This window comes from Hyperolius riggenbachi, chromosome 6 (genome assembly GCF_040937935.1).
Source record: "Hyperolius riggenbachi isolate aHypRig1 chromosome 6, aHypRig1.pri, whole genome shotgun sequence".
Lineage (NCBI taxonomy): Eukaryota > Metazoa > Chordata > Amphibia > Anura > Hyperoliidae > Hyperolius > Hyperolius riggenbachi.
The window spans coordinates 9,412,020-9,436,933 of record NC_090651.1 but is presented as its reverse complement, the minus strand read 5'-3'; the positions used below and the strand labels follow the sequence as shown (position 1 = coordinate 9,436,933).

At 45.1% G+C, this 24,914-nt stretch overlaps 1 protein-coding gene across 14 annotated transcripts in view; it reads left to right on the top strand.

Annotated features, from left to right (window-relative positions):
• The window catches only part of GRAMD1B (GRAM domain containing 1B), a 464,835-nt gene that overhangs the window by 235,791 nt on the left and 204,130 nt on the right, over positions 1-24,914 (top strand). Inside the window, exon 1 of one of the 14 annotated variants that reach the window (XM_068238821.1) lies at positions 13,458-13,739. The exons of 12 other annotated variants lie outside the window; for them this stretch is intronic. In XM_068238821.1, coding sequence (XP_068094922.1) covers positions 13,528-13,739 — 212 coding nt within the window. In that variant the 5' untranslated portion in view covers positions 13,458-13,527. One more of the 14 variants, XM_068238824.1, reaches the window with a different exon arrangement.

The window sequence follows — 24,914 nt, the reverse complement described above, 5'->3', positions numbered from 1 at the left end:
AATTACAGTCCGGTTGCAGCCTGTTATTATGTAGCTTTTTGTGGAGTGTCCAGACTTTCTTCATGTGGTCAGAGGTACTGGTGGTGTCTGCAGGGGAACGACTACTCTGCTGTCTATGTGTGTTTAAGAAGTCTTATTTTAGCTTCTCATTTTGTAAAGTTGCCTTAATTCGAAAAGTACATTGTTTTTGCTATAAATATACTTGGCTGGCTGGGTTCTGTAGCTGCATTTTCTGTGCAGTTTTTCTGGGCAGCCCATCTCCCCGTTCCATCAGGGAGGAGCTGGCTGTAGTTACTGCAAGGACAGATCACCTGACTTAGCACCCCTCCTCCCTCTGCTGGTGAGAGATTAACTCTTTGTAGCCTGCACCACAACATTAACTCTTTTCTTGCAATTTCTGCTTATTGCGTTGTGCTCAGTTCACAGTGGGATTTGCAGTGCGTTCCATGTGCAAAATGCTAGCTGAAACGCTACAGAAAAAGAAGAAAAAGCGTTTCAAAATCTGCTAGCATTTTGCGGATCTGCTAGCGGGTTTTGGTGTGCACCGGGCCTGTGTGTGGATTTGACAAACAGCCTCTGGGGAGAGCGGGGCAGCCAATAGGGAGAGCCTGCTTCTCACTCTGGGCTAGTGCACACCAGAGCGGGTCTGAAGCAAAAGCTCTTCCCAATGTAATGCTATAGGTTTTTTTTTTACAAAACCTCATTGCTCCAGTGTGCACAGACACATAGGATAACATTAGCAGCAGATTTAAAAACTAAAACCGCTCAGAAAAACTCCTCTGGTGTGCGCCAGGCCATACAGGCTACCGCTGGGAGCTATGGAGAGCTAAAAGGACTCTTGGAGGCAGCTAGGGATGGTTAATTAGATGCACATTGTTACAGAGAATGATTATGCAAGTTCTGTGTGCAAATTTATGCAACTTGTTAATGAACTTTGAATGAATTCTGCCAAGGTGGAATTCAATTGGCCCATTTTCAAGCTGAGTAAATTTGCATACGAAAATTGCAAAATCCTGCATCAACTTGCACTTATTTAAAGAGGAACTCCAGTGAAAATAATGTAATAAAAAGTGCTTCATTTTACAATAATTATGTATAAAGGATTTAGTCAGTGTTTGTCCATTGTTAAATCTCTCCTCTCCCTGATTTACATTCTGCCATTTATCACATGGTGACAGTTTTACTGCTGGCAGGTGATGCTAGTGGAAGGAGATGCTGCTTGCTTTTTTGGCAGTTGGAAACAGCTGTTATTTCCCACAATGCAACAGGGCTCCCACAGTGTGATGATAGTATCTCAGTGCTGTGAGGCGCTGACATCATTTGTGGGAGGGGTTTCACCACAATATCAGCCATACAGCGCCCCCTGATGGTCGGTTTGTGAAAAGGAATAGATTTCTCATGTAAAAGGGGGTATCAGCTACTGATTGGGATAAAGTTCAATTCTTGGTTACAATTTCTCTTTAAAGAGACTCTGAAGTGAGAATAAATCTCGCTTCAGAGCTCATAGTTAGCAGGGGCACGTGTGCCCCTGCTAAACCGCCGCTATAGCGCCGCTAAACAGGGGTCCCTTCACCCCCAAACCCCCCACTGCGACACTTGGTCGCAGACTTGGTTGCTCCTGGAGGCAGGGCTAACGGCTGCAGCCCTGCCTACAGTCGCGTCTGTCAGCGGCGCATCGCCGCCTCTCCCCCGCCCCTCTCAGTGAAGGAAGACTGAGAGGGGCGGGGGAGAGGCGGAGATACGCGCTGACAGACGCGCGTGGGGCAGGGCTGCGGCGGTTAGCCCTGCCCCAACCAGGAAGTGCTCCCCGGCTGTATCGAGGGGGATTTGGGGGTGAAGGGACCCCCGTTAAGCCGCGGGATAGCGGCGTTTTAGCAGGGGCACACGTGCCCCTGCTATCTATGAGGTCTGAAGCGAGATTTATTCTCGCTTCAGACTCTCTTTAAATCTCACTGACCACCCTTACAGACAGTCAAAATCACCCAAAAAGCTCCCTAGCAAGAACATTCCGGCAGGCATAATTCTGATTTTATAATACAGAAGGTTTGGTGTGTATTTATCTTGTCTTTGTACAATACAATGCCTGTAGACTTCATGTCCAGCACGGCAGAAACATTACACAGATTTTAACATATTGTCTGTTACAATAAAACTGGGTACACACCATGCAATTCACACTTTAGAACCGATCTCAGCGAGTGATCAGATCGATATTTCAGATCTGACAGCGATTCAATTTAGAATACACATGTATGTGATTCATTTCAATCTCCAAATGGTCAATGTGGATATTTATCGAAAAATAATTGAAAGGACCATGGGCATAACAATCACCCCTACAATGCCCGCCATCGCAAGGAGGCCCCTCCTCTTCCCAACTGCAAGTGCAGCCAATTTGCAAAAAGACCGCCCTGTTCGCGCACAAAAACTGCCCCTGCCACTTCCTCCTTCCATGCAGAATAGTGAGTAGCAGGAGCATGTTTCATTTTTTTCCTGCTTCCAGAGGCTGCTGCCATTCGCTGGCTCCTGATCACATGACCCTCAGGGGGTTTGGGGACCAAGGGGGCCCCATGCTATCATTTTTGCAGGGGGGCCCTTTTAAGTCTAGTTACAGCCCTAGAAACGATGTACACATGGAACGATAGCCAGTATTTCAACAGAGATTTTTGAGGTTGTCCAATCTGCTTCTGATCGAGATCTGTCGCTGGTAGTCCGTTGACTGTACACTATTCTGATCGTTTACTCAGAAAAAAATATCTGCAGTGAAAATGGCATGGTGTGTACCAAGCTGGTCATCTAGAAATTGATCCCACCCACCTGAATGATGCAGCCACGGATGCTTGGACCACTGCGGTTACATTTCACACCCACCTATTGTGCCTGGAGGCAGAGCCTGGCTAGCATCCTCGTGGCTTGTGGCAACATTCGTATTGCCTGATGGAACCAATCTGTGGAGAAGCCATATGACCTCTCCCTGACAGTCGCTTGCCGTGTTTCAGTAATTGGAGGCCACGAGGAGCCTCTTTGGGGCATCAAAGAAGAAATATCCACTTGCAAGGTCTGAATAAGGAAGAGGCACCTCAGATATTTCAGTTCTGCTTCTGTTTTGTGGCCGGTGTGTGACTGAGAATTGTCATGTGGCTCCTCTCCAGACCGTCTTCTGCTGTCGTGCTGCTGAATTGTGTTCTTCATGGTTCGTATCCAGTCACAGTAGTGGTTGGTGTTGATGGCGACAACCCTCAGAAATGAGTTCATCATGAATATGCCTTTGTCATGCTACAGCATTGTACCCAGAAGCAGATGACCAGAGTTTTCTTCCTTTGCGCTTGCATTGCATTGACTGTCGTTTGGTTTGTGATGGGAGATGACGGAACTATGATTCACCAATAGCAAAATAGGAGAACAGAGGCGCCAGCAGGATAAAAGTAGATCAAATCTTTAAAATTGGCTGGGAGGAAGCGGTGGACTCGCCTCCAGAAAGCAGACTCGAAAGACTGTCTGATTAATTACAAACACATTTATTATAAGTAGTACCCCAAGGATGCAACGCGTTTCGCAGGCAACGCCCGCTTCATCAGGCAATAAGGAGGGGACAAACAGAATTTCTGTGGCGCTTTACTTGTTGCTGAAATTCTGCTCAGCTTCTCCTCAGCTTCTCGTGGCAGGTTTGTTACGATGTGCCTTGACCCAAACCAGTTGTCAGCCATGGCACCGAGAAAGGTAGATAGTGCTGTATTCGGCTCTATCCTCGGTGGCTTGACACCACTCCATGGGTGAGCAACCTTCAGTGTCCATCTTTTATTAATGGCAGATTCATTCTCAAGAGTACGGAGTGTGAACATGAGAACTACTGGAGAAGGACTGTGGCTGGTGAATTGGCCACAGACATACAACTCTGATCTCTCTGACTGGGGAAACTGAAGTGTGAAGATATGGAGGCTGCCATGTCGATTTCCTGTTAAACAATACCAGTTGCCTGTCCTGCTGGTCCTTCTGGCCTCAGTAGTTTCTTAATCAGACACCTAAAAAAAACATGCAGCTAATCCAGCCACACTTCAGTCAGAGCACCTGATCTGCTGCATGCTTGTTCGGGGTCTATGGCTAGAAGTGTTAGAAGCAGAGGAATGGCAGGACAGCCAGGCAATCTGCATTGTTTAAGATGAAATACATTTTAGGTTCCATGTACCTCTAACTTCATGTTCCCTTTAAAGTGCACCTGAGGCAAACCTCAAAAAGTAGATACTTGCCAAAGAAGAGAGAAACCTCTGAACCCTGTAGAGGCCTCCCGTGTCCTCCTTGCCTCTGTCGACACTTGTCTGGGACCTCTGGAATATCGGGGCCACACTCTACCCTTCATGCACGGGTGCAGCACAGCCGGGCCTGCATAGGGGGACGGGTTACTGTGCAGCCGCGCCTTTTAGAGCCGGGACAAGGTCCTCCAGCACCCAAGGCTGAGACACCAAAGTGCGCCTCTCCATCCCTCCCACCCCAGCCGCCACACACTGATTGCTATTACACTAAGAGGCCCCTCCATCCCTCCCACCCCAGCCGCCACACACTGATTGCTATTACACTAAGAGGCCCCTCCATCCCTCCCACCCCAGCCGTCACACACTGATTGCTAATAGACTAAGAGGCCCCTCCTCCATCCCTCCCACCCCAGCCGTCACACACTGATTGCTATTACACTAAGAGGCCCCTCCCCCATCCCTCCCACCCCAGCCGTCACACACTGATTGCTATTACACTAAGAGGCCCCTCCATCCCTCCCCCCCCCCCCATCACACACTGATTGCTATTACACTAAGAGGCCCCTCCCCCATCCCTCCCACCCCAGCCGTCACACACTGATTGCTATTACACTAAGAGGCCCCTCCATCCCTCCCACCCCAGCCTTCACACACTGATTCTTATTTCTCTCTGCTTCAAACACAATAGGGAATGATAGCTGAGTGAGTTGTACACCCCTCCTACACTGCGCCCTGAGGCTGGAGCCTCTCTCGCCTCTGCCTTGGCCCCGCCCTGCACCCTCTCCTACACTGCGCCCTGAGGCTGGAGCCTTTCTCACCTATGCCTCGGCCAAGACCTGCACCCCCCTCCTACACTGCGCCCTGAGGCTGGAGCCTCTCTCGCCTCTGCCTCAGCCCCACCCTGCGCCCCCCCTCCTACACTGCGCCCTGAGGCTGGAGCCTCTCTTTCCTCTGCCTCGGCCCCGTCCTGCGCCCCCCTCCTACACTGCGCCCTGAGGCTGGAGCATCTCTCGCCTCTGCCCTGGCCCGGCCCTGGTGCCCGTACTTGCGCAATATGGCTGCACTCGTGCATAAGGATGAGGGGCATGGCTTGGATCTTCAATCTGACAAGCTCTTGTCGGATTTCTTTGGGGAGTCCGCGAGCGGCAACGATGCTCCGGAATACGGCATGGAAAGCATCTCCCAGATCCAGAGGATTCCCTCTTCTTGGGTAAGTATTCAGTTTTTGACACAGGTTTGCCTCAGACACACTTTAAAGTAAACCAGAGACCACGTAAAATAAAGAATCAATACTTACCCGGGGCTTCCTCCAGTCCCATAAGCATGTGTCCCTTGCTGTCCTCCCGCGGTCTGCCGTTCAACTGCGATCAGGCCCTAGTTCAGTCGCGTCAGTCGGTGCCTTCTGCGCATGATTGCCTTTTTTTATTTTTAGACTAGCTGGTTGCCCGGGTATGTATTTGGCTGGTTTTGGCTCCACCCACTTTTTCTAACCCTAACACACAATTACTCAATGACCTAGTTTATGAGCTTTGCGGTCTTTGGCATCAATAATTTGCATTGAAATGACACAAATCTGATTGGCTGTTTGTGGCTCCACCCCTTTTCTGAATTTGAACCCCCAGTCACCCAATGACCAACTGTACCAGGTTTGAGGCTTGTGCCATTAACGGTGCAAAAGTAGCAGCAATGAAATATTCCCCTTGAAAACCAATAGGTGAATTTTGATTGGCTTGTGTAGCCTCCGCCCACTTTTCTGAATATTAATCCAAGTTACCCAGTGACCATCTGGGCAAAGTTTGAGAACCCTGCCATTAACAGTGTAAGAATGGCTGCAGTTTACATTTTCCCAGTATTTGTCTCCACCCACTTTTTGGTTATGGGGATAAAAAGTATCCTATATGTTATACCAGGTAATCTACTATGTGTGCCAAATTTCATTCAAATCTGATCAGCTATTGTTGTGTGATTGAGTAACAAACTTCCAAACTTTTGCAATTATAATATTACTGAGATTAGATTGTGATCTCCTTTGAGGACAGTCGGTGACATGACTATGTAACTCTGTAAAGTGCTGCAGAAGATGTCAGTGCTATATAAATACATAATAATAATATGGTAGGGCATTAGACTATGACTATGGTAGGATTAGAGTGTGAGCTCCTCTGAGGACAGTCAGTGACATGACTATGTACTCTGTAAAGTGCTGCAGAAGATGTCAGTGCTACATAAATACATAATAATAATATGGTAGGACATTAGCCTATGACTATGGTAGGATTAGAGTGTGAGCTCCTCTGAGGACAGTCAGTGACATGACTATGTACTCTGTAAAGTGCTGCAGGAGATGTCAGTGCTATATAAATACATAATAATAATATGGTAGGACATTAGACTATGACTATGGTAGGATTAGAGTGTGAGCTCCTCTGAGGACAGTCAGTGACATGACTATGTACTCTGTAAAGTGCTGCAGAAGATGTCAGTGCTATATAAATACATAATAATAATATGGTAGGACATTAGCCTATGACTATGGTAGGATTAGAGTGTGAGCTCCTCTGAGGACAGTCAGTGACATGACTATGTACTCTGTAAAGTGCTGCAGGAGATGTCAGTGCTATATAAATACATAATAATAATATGGTAGGACATTAGACTATGACTATGGTAGGATTAGAGTGTGAGCTCCTCTGAGGACAGTCAGTGACATGACTATGTACTCTGTAATGTGCTGCAGAAGATGCCAGTGCTATATAAATACATAATAATAATATGGTAGGACATTAGGCTATGACTATGATAGGATTAGATTGTGATCTCCTCTGAGGACAGTCAGTGACATGACTATGTACTCTGTAATGTGCTGCAGAAGATGTCAGTGCTATATAAATACATAATAATAATATGGCAGGACATTAGACTAGGACTATGGTAGGATTAGAGTGTGAGCTCCTCTGAGGACAGTCAGTGACATGACTATGTACTCTGTAATGTGCTGCAGAAGATGTCAGTGCTATATAAATACATAATAATAATATGGTAGGACATTACACTATGACTGTGATAGGATTAGATTGTGATCTCCTCTGAGGACAGTCAGTGACATGACTATGTACTCTGTAATGTGCTGCAGAAGATGTCAGTGCTACATAAATACATAATAATAATATGGTAGGACATTAGACTGTGACTATGGTAGGATTAGATTGTGAGCTCCTCTGAGGACAGTCAGTGACATGACTATGTACTCTGTAATGTGCTGCAGGAGATGTCAGTGCTATATAAATACATAATAATAATATGGTAGGACATTAGAATACGACTATGGTAGGATTAGACTGTGAGCCCCTCTGAGGACAGTCAGTGACATGACTATGTACTCTGTAAAGTGCTGCAGAAGATGTCAGTGCTATATAAATACATAATAATAATATGGTAGGACATTAGACTATGACTATGGTAGGATTAGAGTGTGAGCTCCTCTGAGGACAGTCAGTGACATGACTATGTACTCTGTAATGTGCTGCAGAAGATGTCAGTGCTATATAAATACATAATAATAACAATATGGTAGGACATTAGGCTATGACTATGATAGGATTAGATTGTGATCACTTGAGGACAGTCAGTGACATGTCTATGTACTCTGTAATGTGCTGCAGAAGATGTCAGTGCTATATAAATACATAATAATAATAATATGGTAGGACATTAGGCTATGACTATGGTAGGATTAGAGTGTGATCTCCTCTGAGGACAGTCAGTGACATGACTATATGCTCTGTACAGTGCTGCAGAAGATGTCACTGCTATATAAATACATAATAATATGGTAGGACATTACACTGTGACTATGGTAGGGTTATAGTGTGAGCTCCTCTGAGGACAGTCAGTGACATCACTATGTACTCTGTAATGTGCTGCAGATGTCAGTGCTATATAAATACATAATAATAATAATATGGTAGGGCATTAGACTGTGACTATGGTAGGATTAGACTGTGAGCTCCTCTGAGGACAGTCAGTGACATGACTATGTACTCTGTAAAGTGCTGCAGAAGATGTCAGTGCTATATAAATACATAATAGTATGGTAGGGCATTAGACTATGACTATGGTTGGATTAGATTGTCAGCTCCTCTGAGGACAGTCGGTGACATGACCATGTACTCTGTACAGTGCTGCAGAAGATGTCAGTGCTATATAAATACATAATAATATGGTAGGACATTAGACTGTGACTATGATAGGATTAGATTGTGAGCTCTTCTGAGGACAGTCAGTGACATGACTATATGCTCTGTACAGTGCTGCAGAAGATGGCAGTGCTATATAAATACATAATAATAATATGGTAGGACATTCGACTAGGACTATGGTAGGATTAAATTGTGAGCTCCTCTGAGGACAGTCAGTAATATGACTATGTACTCTGTACAGTGCTGCAGAAGATGTCAGTGCTATATAAATACATAATAATAATATGGTAGGACATTAGACTACGACTATAGTAGGATTAGATTGTGAGCTCCTCTGAGGACAGTCAGTGACATGACTATGTACTCTGTAATGTGCTGCAGGAGATGTCAGTGCTATATAAATACATAATAATAATATGGTGGGACATTAGACTATGACTATGGTAGGATTAGAGTGTGATCTCCTCTGAGATCAGTCATTGACATGACTATGTACTCTGTAAAGTGCTGCAGGAGATGTCAGTGCTATATAAATACATAATAATAATATGGTAGGACATTAGACTATGGCTATGGTAGGATTAGAGTGTGAGCTCCTCTGAGGACAGTCAGTGACATGACTATGTACTCTGTAATGTGCTGCAGAAGATGTCAGTGCTATATAAATACATAATAATAATATGGTAGGACATTAGACTATGACTATGGTAGGATTAGAGTGTGAGCTCCTCTGAGGACAGTCAGTGACATGACTATGTACTCTGTAAAGTGCAGCAGAAGATGTCAGTGCTATATACATACATAATAATAATATGGTAGGTCATTACACTGTAACTTAAAATGCATGTGAATGATACAATCTTGATTGTACAATCTTACCAAATCTATGTAGTAGAAGGGTAAACTGAGTGAATATAATTTAAATGGATACTATAAAGTGAATCTTAACCGACTTTTAAAAAAAAGTCTCACTTACCTGAGCTTCCACCAGCCCCCTGCAGATGTCCTGTGCCCTCATCGGTACAAACCAATCCTCCGGTTCCTCACAGCCAGCCAGTTTAGTATTCGGCGACTGCTTGGCCCTGGCCGCGCGCATCCCCTGATCATACTCTAGTTGGCGTAGCTGTCCTACGCACGCCGAAAACGAAACTGGCTGGCTGCGGGGGACCGGAGGATTGGTTTGTACTGGTGCGGGCAGGACGTCTGCAGGGGGCTGGTGACAGCCTCAGGTCAGTTAATTTTTTTTTTTAACTTGGTTAAGCTTTACTTTAAAGGGAACCTTAACTGAACGGGGGTTAAGAGTTTCACTTTCCTGGGGCTATTACCAGCCCCCTGCAGCAGTCCTGTGCCCTCGGCGCCGCTCTGGAATCCTCTGGTCCCCCGCTGTCACTTAGTTTCGTTTTTGACGACTCACCAGTCGCCAGCCGCCATGCGTATTATTGGACGCATTCACCAATGCAATTAGCGCTATTGCGGACCGCAACGCTTACAAAAATACGCGTTGCCGTATTCCGCACGCGTAGATTTTGTAATTTTTGTACGCGTTGCGGTCCGCAATAGCGCTAATTGCATTGGTGAATGGGTCCAATAATACGCATGGCGGCCGGCGACTGGTGAGTCGTCAAAAACGAAACTAAGTGACAGCGGGGGACCAGAGTATTCCAGAGCGGCGCCGAGGGCACAGGACTGCTGCAGGGGGCTGGTAATAGCCCCAGGTAAGTGAAACTCTTTACCCCCCGTTCAGTTAAGGTTCCCTTTAAGTAGTCCCTCATATTACATAAAAGTGGTAACATTGTACAATCAAGATTCTATCATTATTAATGGGCATCTTTTTATAGGATTAGATTGTGAATGATAAGACATTATTGGCTGTGTGTTGAGTTAAGCTAAGTACACACCTGAGATAAAAGTCTTTGGAAAATGAAAGATCACAGACCAATTTTACCCCCTTCCATGTAGTAGGAGAGCCATTCCTACACAGTCTATTCTATGGAGCTGAGTACACCATCATTCATAAACTATATCTGCAGATCTCCTATACAACTTGTTTAACCTCCTTGGCGGTAATCCCGAGCTGAGCTCGGGGTATGCCGCCGGAGGTCGCCGCTCAGGCCCTGCTGGGCCGATTTTGATTCTGTAAAAAGCAGCACACGCAGCCGGCACTTTGCCAGCCGCGTGTGCTGCCCGATCGCCGCCGCTCCGCGGCGATCCGCCGCGTGCAGCGGCGAAAGAGGGTCCCCCCAGCCGCCCGAGCCCAGCGCAGCCGGAACAAACAGTTCCGGCCGGCACTAGGGGCTGGATCGGGCGGCTCTGACGTCAGGACGTCGACTGACGTCCATGACGTCACTCCGCTCGTCGCCATGGCGACGAGGAAAGCGAAACAAGATAGGCCGCTCATTGCGGCCTATCTTGTTACTTTCGATTGCCGGAGGCGATCGAAAGTACGCTTCCGGAGCGCCCTCTAGTGGGCTTTCATGCAGCCAACTTTCAGTTGGCTGCATGAAATACTTTTTTTTTAATTTAAAAAAAACCCTCCCGCAGCCTCCCTGGCGATTTTAATAGAACGCCAGGGAGGTTAAAGACACTGAAGCGAAAAACAAAAAATGATGATATAATGAATTAGTTGTGTAGTACGGATAATTACTAGAATATTAGAAGCAAAGAAAATCTTCTCATTTTTATTTTCAGTTAGTGTTTTTTATAACATTGCATCATTCTCTAATATTTGCAGTTTACACACTACTCAGCATTCTAAACGATTTTTACAGAGCAGGCTGTGAACCTTTGACCTGTCTGTGCAGAAGAATAAACAATATAGTGACTGACAGTTGAGATAACAACCTTCAGAAGACAGAGCTCTCTGTGAATTTGAAAGTCGTAGAGCTCAATGGCTTATTTCCATAGATAACTGGAGTTTAACCCTTCCTGTACTGGAAACAATATTAGACTTGTGTCTCTGCTCCTAATGTTTTATTTCTTAGCTGTACTACACATACAAATCATTGTATCATAATTTTGTTTTGCTTCAGTGTCTCTTTAACCTCCTTAGCGGTAACCCCGTGCTGGACACGGGGTAAGCCGCCGGAGGGTGCCGCTCAGGCCCTGCTGGGCCGATTTTCATAATTTTTTTTTTGCTGGACGCAGCTAGCACTTTGCTAGCTGCGCCAGCACTCTGATTGCCGCCGGCCCCCGCCCGATCGCCGCCATCTGATGCGGCGCGCGCCCCCCCAGACCCCGTGCGCTGCCTGGCCAATCAGTGCCAGGCAGCGCCGAGGGGTGGTTCGGGACTCCCAATGACGTCGCTGACGTCGGTGACGTCATCCCGCCCCGTCGCCATGGCGACGGGGGAAACCCTCCAGGAAATCCCGTTCTTTGAACGGGATTTCCTGATTGCCTATCGCCAGAGGCGATCGGCGGGGCTGGGGGGATGCCGCTGAGCAGCGGCTATCATGTAGCGAGCCCTGGGCTCGCTACATGATTTAAAAAAAAAAAAAAAAACTGCTGCGCTGCCCCCTGGCGGAATTTTTCATACCGCCAGGGGGGTTAATGGTCATTCATCTGCAGATCAGACAATCATCTGCAGATCTGAAAATCCATCCTGGTGGATCTGATCTGCAGATGAATGTCTGTTAAACAAGGTGTGTATGATGATCTGCAGATATCATAGACTATGAATGCATTTTGCAGGAACTGATCTTTTTCAGGAACTGATCTGTTGAATGTGTACAGCATCTGTGTGTGCAGCATCTTGCAAAGATTTCTGTCTGATGTGTGTACTCAGCTCAGTAGAATACACTGTGCAGTTATGCTCTCATAATACATGGAAGGTGGTAAAATCGGTCTGTATTCTTTCATTTCGCACAATTTTTTTTATTATTTTGTCAAGTTACTTAATTGTAAACAAACAAAATAGTGTTTTGTGGAATCCGCTATTTTTTGCGGATGTACGCTATTAAGCGCAATCCAATTTCCGATTGGCAACCGCGGAACACTTCTGCATTCTGTCATTGGCCTAATACTTCTGAGTCTTTTGATTTACTTAAAAACTCCAAATTATGCGGCATTTCTTTGGAATTGCCACGGAAAGTCGATTTCCAAATGGAAACTCGAAAATCAGAATTCCTCAAATTTTGGAAGCTGAACCCTATTTGGAGATACTGTATATATGTGCGTGTGTGTGTGTGTATGGTATATACTTGTGTGTGTTAAAGAGGAACTGGCGAGAAAATCTTAAAATTTAAAACAGATACAAATAAGAAGTACATTTCTCCCAGAGTAAAATGAGCCATAAATTACTTTTCTCCTATGTTCCTGCAACTTACAGTAGGTAGTAGAAATCTGACATTACCGACAGATTTTAGGCTAGTCCATCTCTTCATGTGGGATTCTCAGCATGGCCTTTATTGTTTATAAAGACATTTCCTGAAAATGATGAATACAAAGATGCTGGCCAGCCTCCCTGCTCGCTGCACACTATTTTGCCAGTTGAACTGAGCAACTGCCATTCACTAAGTGCTTTTAAAAATAAAGAAAACCCTGAGAATCCCCCTGTGAGAAGATGGGCTAGTCCCAAACCTGTCAGTAATGTCAGATTTCTAGTACCTACTGTAAGTGACAGCAACATAGGAGAAAAGTAATTTATAGCTCATTTTACTCTGGGAAAAATGTACTTAAATTTTAAGATTTTCCTCTTTAAATATATACATATATGTGTGTGGTATACTGTGTGTGTATATAAATATGTGTATGTATGTGTGTGTGTGTGTGTGTGTGTGTATATGGTATAACATATATATATATATATATGGTACAGTCCCAGCAGCAGCGGCGTGGAGGAGGCGCGGGTGCTGCTGCTGATTCTGCTGCATTGGCTGGTCCCCCCTCCTCGGTCCGGCAGGGAGGGGGGTGCTGAGTTGGAGCCCGGCAGCCGTGCTGCAGTCCTCGCTGCACAGGTGTGATGAGTCATGTGACTCTCGGCACGCTGTGGACAGTGATGGAGAGACAATGGCAGCCAGGGGAGAGCAGCACAGCGGCTGTACATAAGAGGAACCTGCACAGATGACACAGAGGGGATTCATATGTCTGCCAGGCAGCCCAGCAGCATCCAGCGAGCAGCTCTGAGTCAGGGAGGAAGGCTGGTCCATGAGCGCTGCCTCTCCCCTCCTCCCATCCCTCAGCTGCAGGAGGGGGAGAGAGAAATAGCTGAAAATAGGGCTGGCTCCTGTGATCAGAGCACCCCGGTATCAGCCCTCCCTGGGTGCGATGGGGGGCCTGTGAGATGGATGTGGAGGTGAGTAGCCCTCCTGCCTGCTGGCTGCCTCCCCCGCTGCTTATTCTGCATGAATGAATGGATCAAGCGATGATGCTGGCTCATCCTCTTATGACTGCCAGGTTAGTGCTGCTGCTGCTGCTGCGTGTTGTCTGTGGCTGCCGCTGGCTCAGTGACCTTGTCTGCCTATTGCTGTGTCCCCTCGCTGGGCCTGCCTGTTATCCCTGCCTGTTATCCCTGCCGGTTATCTCTGCCTGTTAGCAGGCTGTGCTTCCTGCATTGTGCTGCTGCGGCTGTCCCACTGTGCTGGGCTGAGCTCCCACCCTGACACAGGCTTCAATTATCAATGCGTCATTCTGAGTGTCACCGCAGCCAGTGTGTCCAGTCCATAGGTTGTGCCTGGCCGGCTTACCGCGCTGCTGCTATATGTCACACAACGTGCGCTGCTCGGGGTGTGTCTACATCAGGCTGCTGTCCTGCAGGGGTAAACCTCCATACATCCCCAGCATCCCCTCTGCCTGCTAAACTGGCACCCTGTCAGGGCTTCACTGTAAGCCAGGATAGATAAAATGCATTATTTAACTGCTACTTATGTTTATATATATATATATATATATATCATAAGTGATTGTTTATCTGTGTATCGTTTTGCTGATATTTCCTGCAGCACTGTACAGAGTACATAGTCATGTCACTGACTGTCCTCAGAGGAGCTCACAATCTAATCCTACCATAGTCATAGTCTAATGTCCTACCATATTATTATTATGTATTATATAGCACTGACATCTCCTGCAGCACATTACAGAGTACATAGTCATGTCACTGACTGTCCTCAGAGGAGCTCACAATCTAATCCTACCATAGTTATAGTGTAATGCCCTACCATATTATTATTATTATGTATTTATATAGCACTGACATCTCCTGCAGCACATTACAGAGTACATAGTCATGTCACTGACTGTCCTCAGAGGAGCTCACACTCTAATCCTACCATAGTCCTAGTGTAATGTCCTACCATATTATTATTATGTATTTATATAGCACTGACATCTCCTGCAGCACATTACAGAGTACATAGTCATGTCACTGACTGTCCTCAGAGGAGCTCACAATCTAATCCTACCATAGTCATAGTCTAATGTCCTACCATATTATTATTATGTATTTATATAGCAGTGACATCGTCTGCAGCACATTACAGAGTACATAGTCATGTCACTGACTGTCCTCAGAGGAGCTCACACTCTAATCCTACCATAGTCATAGCCTAATGTCCTACCATATTATCATTATGTATTTATATAGCACTGACATCTCCTGCAGCACATTACAGAGTACATAGTCATGTCACTGACTGTCCTCAGAGGAGCTCACACTCTAATCCCACCATAGTCATATTCTAATGTCCTACCATATTATTATTATTATTATTATTATGATGTATTTATATAGCACTGACATCTTCTGCAGCACATTACAGAGTACATAGTCATGTCACTGACTGTCCTCAGAGGGGCTCACAATCTAATCCTACCATAGTCCTAGTCTAATGTCCTACCATATTATTATTATTATCATTATTATTTATTTACATAGCACTGACATCTTCTGCAGCACTTTACAGAGTACATAGTCATGTCCCTGACTGTCCTCACAGGAGCTCAAAATCTAATCCTACCATAATCATAGTCTAATGTCCTACCATATTATTATTCTGTATTTATATAGCACTGACATCTTCTGCAGCACTTTACAGAGTACGTAGTCATGTCACTGACTGTTCTCAGAGGAGCTCACTATCTAATTCTACCATAGTCACAGTCTGCCTCAACTATATTATTATTAATTTGTATTTATATAGAACTAACATCTTCTGCAGCACTTAACAGAGTACATAGTCATGTCACTGACTGTCCTCAGAGGAGCTCAGAATCTAATCCTACCATAGTCGTAGTCTAATGTCCTACCATATATTAATATTATGTATTTATATAGCACTGACATCTTCTGCAGCACATTACAGAGTACATAGTCATGTCACTGACTGTCCTCAGAGGAGCTCACACTCTAATCCTACCATAGTCATAGTCTAATGTCCTACCATATTATTATTATGTATTTATTTAGCACTCACATCTTCTGCAGCACTTTGCAGAGTACATAGTCATGTCACTGACTGTCCTCAGAGGAGCTCACAATCTAATCCTACCATAGTTATAGTGTAATGCCCTACCATATTATTATTATTATGTATTTATACAGCACTGACATCTTCTGCAGCACATTACAGAGTACATAGTCATGTCACTGACTGTCCTCAGAGGAGCTCACACTCTAATCCTACCATAGTCATAGTCTAATGTCCTACCATATTATTATTATGTATTTATTTAGCACTGACATCTTCTGCAGCACTTTGCAGAGTACATAGTCATGTCACTGACTGTCCTCAGAGGAGCTCACACTCTAATCCTACCATATTCATAGTCTAATGTCCTACCATATTATTATTATGTATTTATTTAGCACTGACATCTTCTACAGCACTTTACAGAGTACATAGTCATGTCACTGACTGTCCTCAGAGGAGCTCACACTCTAATCCTACCATAGTCATAGTCTAATGTCCTATCATATTATTATTATGTATTTATATAGCACTGACATCTTCTGCAGCACATTACAGAGTACATAGTCATGTCACTGACTGTCCTCAGACGAGCGCACACTCTAATCCTACCATAGTCATAGTCTAATGTCCTACCATATTATTATTATGTATTTATTTAGCACTGACATCTTCTGCAGCACTTTGCAGAGTAAATAGTCATGTCACTGACTGTCCTCAGAGGATCTCACAATCTAATCCTACCATAGTCATAGTCTAATGTCCTACCATATTATTATTATGTATTTATTTAGCACTGACATCTTCTGCAGCACTTTGCAGAGTAAATAGTCATGTCACTGACTGTCCTCAGAGGATCTCACACTCTAATCCTACCATAGTCATAGTCTAATGTCCTACCATATTATTATTATGTATTTATATAGCACTGACATCTCCTGCAGCACATTACAGAGTACATAGTCATGGCACTGACTGTCCTCAGAGGAGCTCACAATCTAATCCTACCATAGTCGTAGTCTAATGTCCTACCATATATTAATATTATGTATTTATATAGCACTGACATCTTCTGCAGCACTGTACAGAGTACATAGTCATGTCACTGACTGTCCTCAGAGGAGCTCACAATCTAATCCTACCATAGTCATAGTGTAATGTCCTACCATATTATTATTATGTATTTATATAGCACTGACATCTCCTGCTGCACATTACAGAGTACATAGTCATGTCACTGACTGTCCTCAGAGGAGCTCACAATCTAATCCTACCATAGTCATAGTGTAATGTCCTACCATATTATTATTATGTATTTATATAGCACTGACATCTTCTGCAGCACATTACAGAGTACATAGTCATGTCACTGACTGTCCTCAGAGGAGCTCACAATCTAATCCTACCATAGTCATAGTGTAATGTCCTACCATATTATTATTATGTATTTATATAGCACTGACATCTCCTGCAGCACATTACAGAGTACATAGTCATGTCACTGACTGTCCTCAGAGGAGCTACCATAGTTATAGTGTAACATGTGCAGCATGTTGCAGAGCACACAGTTATTGTACATTGCTGTGTGTATTGTAGAATGGTTTTGTGACTGTTGCTGGGCTTGGAGAGTGATGAAGCATTGGCTTTGGCTAGTGAAGTCTTGTGGCCATGGTATATGGGTGTGTGGCCAGAGCCGTGGTCGTGCTGGCTGTGGTATATGGGTGTTTGGCCGGAGCCGTGGTCGTGCTGGCCGTGGTATATGGGTGTGTGGCCGGAGCCGTGGTCGTGCTGGCTGTGGTATATGGGTGTGTGGCCGGGGCCGTGGTCGTGCTGGCTGTGGTATATGGGTGTGTGGCCAGAGCCGTGGTCGTGCTGGCTGTGGTATATGGGTGTGTGGCCGGGGCCGTGGTCGTGCTGGCTGTGGTATATGGGTGTGTGGCCAGAGCCGTGGTCGTGCTTACCGTGGCATATGGGTGTGTGGCCAGAGCCGTGGTCGTGCTTGCCGTGGTATATGGGTGTGTGGCCGGAGCCCTGGTCGTGCTTGCCGTGGTATATGGGTGTGTGGCCGGGGCCGTGGCCGTGCTTGCCGTGGTATATGGGTGTGTGGCCGGGGCCATGCTTGCCGTGGTATATGGGTGTGTGGCCGTGGCCATGCTTGCCGTGGTATATGGGTGTGTGGCCGGGGCCGTGGTCATGCTTGCCGTGGTATATGGGTGTGTGGCCGGAGCCGTGGCCGTGCTTGCCGTGGTATATGGGTGTGTGGCCGGGGCCGTGGTCGTGCTTGCCGTGGTATATGTGTGTGTGGCCGGAGCCGTGGCCGTGCTTGCCGTGGTATATGGGTGTGTGGCCGGGGCCGTGGTCGTGCTTGCCGTGGTATATGGGTGTGTGGCCGGGGCCGTGGTCGTGCTTGCCGTGGTATATGGGTGTGTGGCCGTGGTCGTGCTTGCCGTGGTATATGGGTGTGTGGCCGGAGCTGTGGCCGTGCTTGCCGTGGTGTATAGGTGTGTGGCTGGGGCCGTGCTTGCCGTGGTATATGGGTGTGTGGCCGGGGCCGTGGTCGTGCTTGCCGTGGTATATGGGTGTGTGGCCGTGGTCGTGCTTGCCGTGGTATATGGGTGTGTGGCCGGAGCTGTGGCCGTGCTTGCCGTGGTGTATAGGTGTGTGGCTGGGGCCGTGGCCGTGCTTGCCGTGGTATATGGGTGTGTGGCCGGAGCTGTGGCCGTGCTTGCCGTGGTGTATAGGTGTGTGGCTGGGGCCGTGGCCGTGCTTGCCGTGGTATATGGGTGTGTGGCCGGGGCCGTGGTCGTGCTGTCTGTTACGAGCTGTCTGAGTTCTCAGCATGGAGTGAGCTGCTTTGCCTCTGGGGCAGGAGCAGGTGACGGAGCAGCCAGGCTGCGTGTGCTGTTATTAGATGTCCCCCTGGGGTTTGGGCTGTTGCTCGCCCTATAGGTCGGTTACTGTCACATAAACAGCTGTAATTGCGGACTGGTGGCAGCAGAGCCTTTGTAAACATGTGATAAGGTGCAGAGCTGGCACCTGATGGTACTAATGTGCCCTCCTATCAGAAACTGAAAATAAATACGTTGAAAACATACAGATTATACCTGAGAATGCAATATCCCATTATCTGGATAGCTGGCAGCTAAAATAACAGAGCAGACCTGAACTCAGAACTTCCTGTCTGCTCTAAAAGATAAGCAACAGCATAATAGCCTTTACAGAAAAACATTTCTTTGTTACAGCTAATATAATATATAATATTTATGCAGATACATTGGCATCACATGCTATATACTGGCACCAGTAATGCAGAGACATTGGCATTACATCCTATATACTGGCACCAGTAATGCAGAGACATTGGCATTACATCCTATATACTGGCACCAGTAATACAGAGACATTGGCATTACATCCTATATACTGGCACCAGTTATGCAGAGACATTGGCATTACACCCTATATACTGGCACCAGTAATGCAGAGACATTGGCATTACATCCTATATACTGGCACCAGTAATACAGAGACATTGGCATAACATGCTATATACTGGCACCACTAATGCAGAGACATTGGCATTACATGCTATATACTGGCACCAGTAATGCAGAGACATTGGCATTACATGCTATATACTGGCACCAGTAATGCAGAGACATTGGCATTACATGCTATATACTGGCACCAGTAATGCAGAGACATTGGCATTACATGCTATATACTGGCACCAGTAATACAGAGACATTGGCATTACATCCTATATGCTGGCACCAGTAATGCAGAGACATTGGCATTACATGCTATATACTGGCACCACTAATGCAGAGACATTAGCATTACACCCTATATACTGGCACCAGTAATGCAGACACATTGGCATTACATGCTATATACTGGCACCAGTAATGCAAAGACATTGGCATTACATGCTATATACTGGCACCAGTAATGCAGAGACATTGGCATTACATCCTATATACTGGCACCAGTAATGCAGAGACATTGGCATTATATGCTATATACTGGCACCAGTAATGCAGAGACATTGGCATTACATCCTATATACTGGCACCAGTAATGCAGAGACATTGGCATTACATGCTATATACTGGCACGTGTAATGCAGAGACATTGGCAATACACCCTATATACTGGCACCAGTAATGCAGAGACATTGGCATTACATCCTATATACTGGCACCAGTAATGCAGAGACACTGGCATTACATGCTATATACTGGCACCAGTAATGCAGAGACATTGGCATTACATGCTATATACTGGCACCAGTAATGCAGAGACATTGGCATTACACGCTATATACTGTCACCAGTAATGCAGAGACATTGGCATTACACCCTATATACTGGCACCAGTACTGCAGAGACATTGGCATTACATGCTAAATACTGGCACCAGTAATACAGAGACATTGGCATTACATGCTATATACTGGCACCAGTAATGCAGAGACATTGGCATTACATTCTATATACTGGCACCAGTAATGCAGAGACATTGGCATTACACCCTATATACTGGCACCAGTAATGCAGAGACATTGGCATTACATGCTATATACTGGCACCAGTAATGCAGAGACATTGGCATTACACCCTATATACTGGCACCTGTAATGCAGAGACATTGGCATTACATTCTATATACTGGCACCAGTAATGCAGAGACATTGGCATCACATGCTATATACTGACACCAGTAATGCAGAGACATTGGCATCACATGCTATATACTGACACCAGTAATGCAGAGACATTGGCATTACATGCTATATACTGGCACCAGTAATGCAGAGACATTGGCATTACCTCCTATATACTGGCACCAGTAATGCAGAGACATTGGCATTACATCCTATATACTGGCACCAGTAATGCAGAGACATTGGCATTACATGCTATATACTGGCACCACTAATGCAGAGACATTGGCATTACATGCTATATACTGGCACCAGTAATGCAGAGACATTGGAATTACATGCTATATACTGGCACCAGTAATACAGAGACATTGGCATTACATGCTATATACTGGCACCAGTAATGCAGAGACATTGGCATTACATGCTATATACTGGCACCAGTAATGCAGAGACATTGGCATTACCTCCTATATACTGGCACCAGTAATGCAGAGACATTGGCATTACATGCTATATACTGGCACCAGTAATGCAGAGACATTGGCATCACATGCTATATACTGGCACCAGTAATGCAGAGACATTGGCATTACATCCTATATACTGGCACCAGTAATGCAGAGACATTGGCATTACATCCTATATACTGGCACCAGTAATGCAGACACATTGGCATTACATGCTATATACTGGCACCAGTAATGCAGAGACATTGGCATTACATCCTATATACTGGCACCAGTAATGCAGAGACATTGGCATTACACCCTATATACTGGCACCAGTAATGCAGAGACATTGGCATCACATGCTATATACTGGCACCAGTAATGCAGACACATTGGCATTACATGCTATATACTGTCACCAGTAATGCAGAGACATTGGCATTACACCCTATATACTGGCACCAGTACTGCAGAGACATTGGCATTACATGCTATATACTGGCACCAGTAATACAGAGACATTGGCATTACATGCTATATACTGGCACCAGTAATGCAGAGACATTGGCATTACATCCTATATGCTGGCACCAGTAATGCAGAGACATTGGCATTACATGCTATATGCTGGCACCAGTAATGCAGAGACATTGGCATTACATGCTATGTACTGGCACCAGTAATACAGAGACATTGGCATTACATGCTATATACTGGCACCAGTAATGCAGAGACATTGGCATTACATGCTATATACTGGCACCAGTAATGCAGAGACATTGGCATTACATCCTATATACTGGCACCAGTAATGCAGAGACATTGGCATTACATGCTATATACTGTCACCAGTAATGCAGAGACATTGGCATTACACCCTATATACTGGCACCAGTACTGCAGAGACATTGGCATTACATGCTATATACTGGCACCAGTAATACAGAGACATTGGCATTACATGCTATATACTGGCACCAGTAATGCAGAGACATTGGCATTACATCCTATATGCTGGCACCAGTAATGCAGAGACATTGGCATTACATGCTATATGCTGGCACCAGTAATGCAGAGACATTGGCATTACATGCTATGTACTGGCACCAGTAATACAGAGACATTGGCATTACATGCTATATACTGGCACCAGTAATGCAGAGACATTGGCATTACATGCTATATACTGGCACCAGTAATGCAGAGACATTGGCATTACATCCTATATACTGGCACCAGTACTGCAGAGACATTGGCATTACATGCTATATACTGGCACCAGTGATGCAGAGACATTGGCATTACATGCTATATACTGGCACCAGTAATGCAGAGACATTGGCATTACATGCTATATACTGGCACCAGTAATGCAGAGACATTGGTATTACATGCTATATACTAGCACCAGTAATGCAGAGACATTGGCATTACACCCTATATACTGGCACCAGTAATGCAGAGACATTGGCATTACATGCTATATACTGGCACCAGTAATGCAGAGACATTGGCATTACACCCTATATACTGGCACCAGTAATGCAGAGACATTGGTATTACATGCTATATACTAGCACCAGTAATGCAGAGACATTGGCATTACATCCTATATACTGGCACCAGTAATGCAGAGACATTGGCATTACATGCTATATACTGGCACCAGTAATGCAGAGACATTGGCATTACACCCTATATACTGGCACCAGTAATGCAGAGACATTGGCATTACATCCTATATACTGGCACCAGTAATGCAGAGACATTGGCATTACATGCTATATACTGGCACCAGTAATGCAGAGACATTGGCATTACATGCTATATACTGGCACCAGTAATGCAGAGACATTGGCATTACCTCCTATATACTGGCACCAGTAATGCAGAGACATTGGCATTACATGCTATATACTGGCACCAGTAATGCAGAGACATTGGCATTACATGCTATATACTGGCACCAGTAATACAGATACATTGGCATTACATCCTATATACTGGCACCAGTAATGCAGAGACATTGGCATTACATGCTATATACTGGCACCAGTAATACAGATACATTGGCATTACATCCTATATACTGGCATCAGTAATGCAGAGACATTGGCATTACACCCTATATACTGGCACCAGTAATGCAGAGACATTGGCATTACACCCTATATACTGGCACCAGTAATGCAGAGACATTGGCATTACATGCTATATACTGGCACCAGTACTGCAGAGACATTGGCATTACACCCTATATACTGGCACCAGTACTGCAGAGACATTGGCATTACATGCTATATACTGTCACCAGTAATACAGATACATTGGCATTACATCCTATATACTGGCACCAGTAATGCAGAGACATTGGCATTACATCCTATATACTGGCACCAGTAATGCAGAGACATTGGCATTACATCCTATATACTGGCATCAGTAATGCAGAGACATTGGCATTACACCCTATATACTGGCACCAGTAATGCAGAGACATTGGCATTACACCCTATATACTGGCACCAGTAATGCAGAGACATTGGCATTACATCCAATATACTGGCACCAGTAATGCAGAGACATTGGCATTACATGCTATATACTGGCATCAGTAATGCAGAGACATTGGCATTACATGCTATATACTGGCACCACTAATGCAGAGACATTGGCATTACATGCTATATACTGGCACCAGTAATGCAGAGACATTGGCATTACACCCTATATACTGGCACCAGTAATGCAGAGACATTGGCATTACACCCTATATACTGGCACCAGTAATGCAAAGACATTGGCATTACATGCTATATACTGGCACCAGTAATACAGAGACATTGGCATTACCTCCTATATACTGGCACCAGTAATGCAGAGACATTGGCATTACATGCTATATACTGGCATCAGTAATGCAGAGACATTGGCATTACATGCTATATACTGGCACCAGTAATGCAGAGACATTGGCATTACACCCTATATACTGGCACCAGTAATGCAGAGACATTGGCATTACACCCTATATACTGGCACCAGTAATGCAAAGACATTGGCATTACATGCTATATACTGGCACCAGTAATACAGAGACATTGGCATTACCTCCTATATACTGGCACCAGTAATGCAGAGACATTGGCATTACATGCTATATACTGGCATCAGTAATGCAGAGACATTGGCATTACATGCTATATACTGGCACCAGTAATGCAGAGACATTGGCATTACACCCTATATACTGGCATCAGTAATGCAGAGACATTGGCATTACATGCTATATACTGGCACCAGTAATGCAGAGACATTGGTATTACACCCTATATACTGGCACCAGTAATGCAGAGACATTGGCATTACACCCTATATACTGGCACCAGTAATGCAGAGACATTGGCATTACATGCTATATACTGGCACCAGTAATGCAGAGACATTGGCATTACATCCTATATACTGGCACCAGCAATGCAGAGACATTGGCATTACATTCTATATACTGGCACCAGTAATGCAGAGACATTGGCATTACATGCTATATACTGGCACCAGTAATGCAGAGACATTGGCATTACACCCTATATACTGGCACCAGTAATGCAGAGACATTGGCATTACATGCTATATACTGGCACCAGTAATGCAGAGACATTGGCATTACATGCTATATACTGGCACCAGTAATGCAGAGACATTGGCATCACATGCTATATACTGGCACCAGTAATGCAGAGACACTGGCATTACATGCTATATACTGGCACCAGTAACGCAGAGACATTGGCATTACATGCTATATACTGGCACCAGTAATGCAGAGACATTGGCATTACATCCTATATACTGGCACCAGTAATGCAGAGACATTGGCATTACATGCTACATATACTGGCACCAGCAATGCAGAGACATTGGCATTACACCCTATATACTGG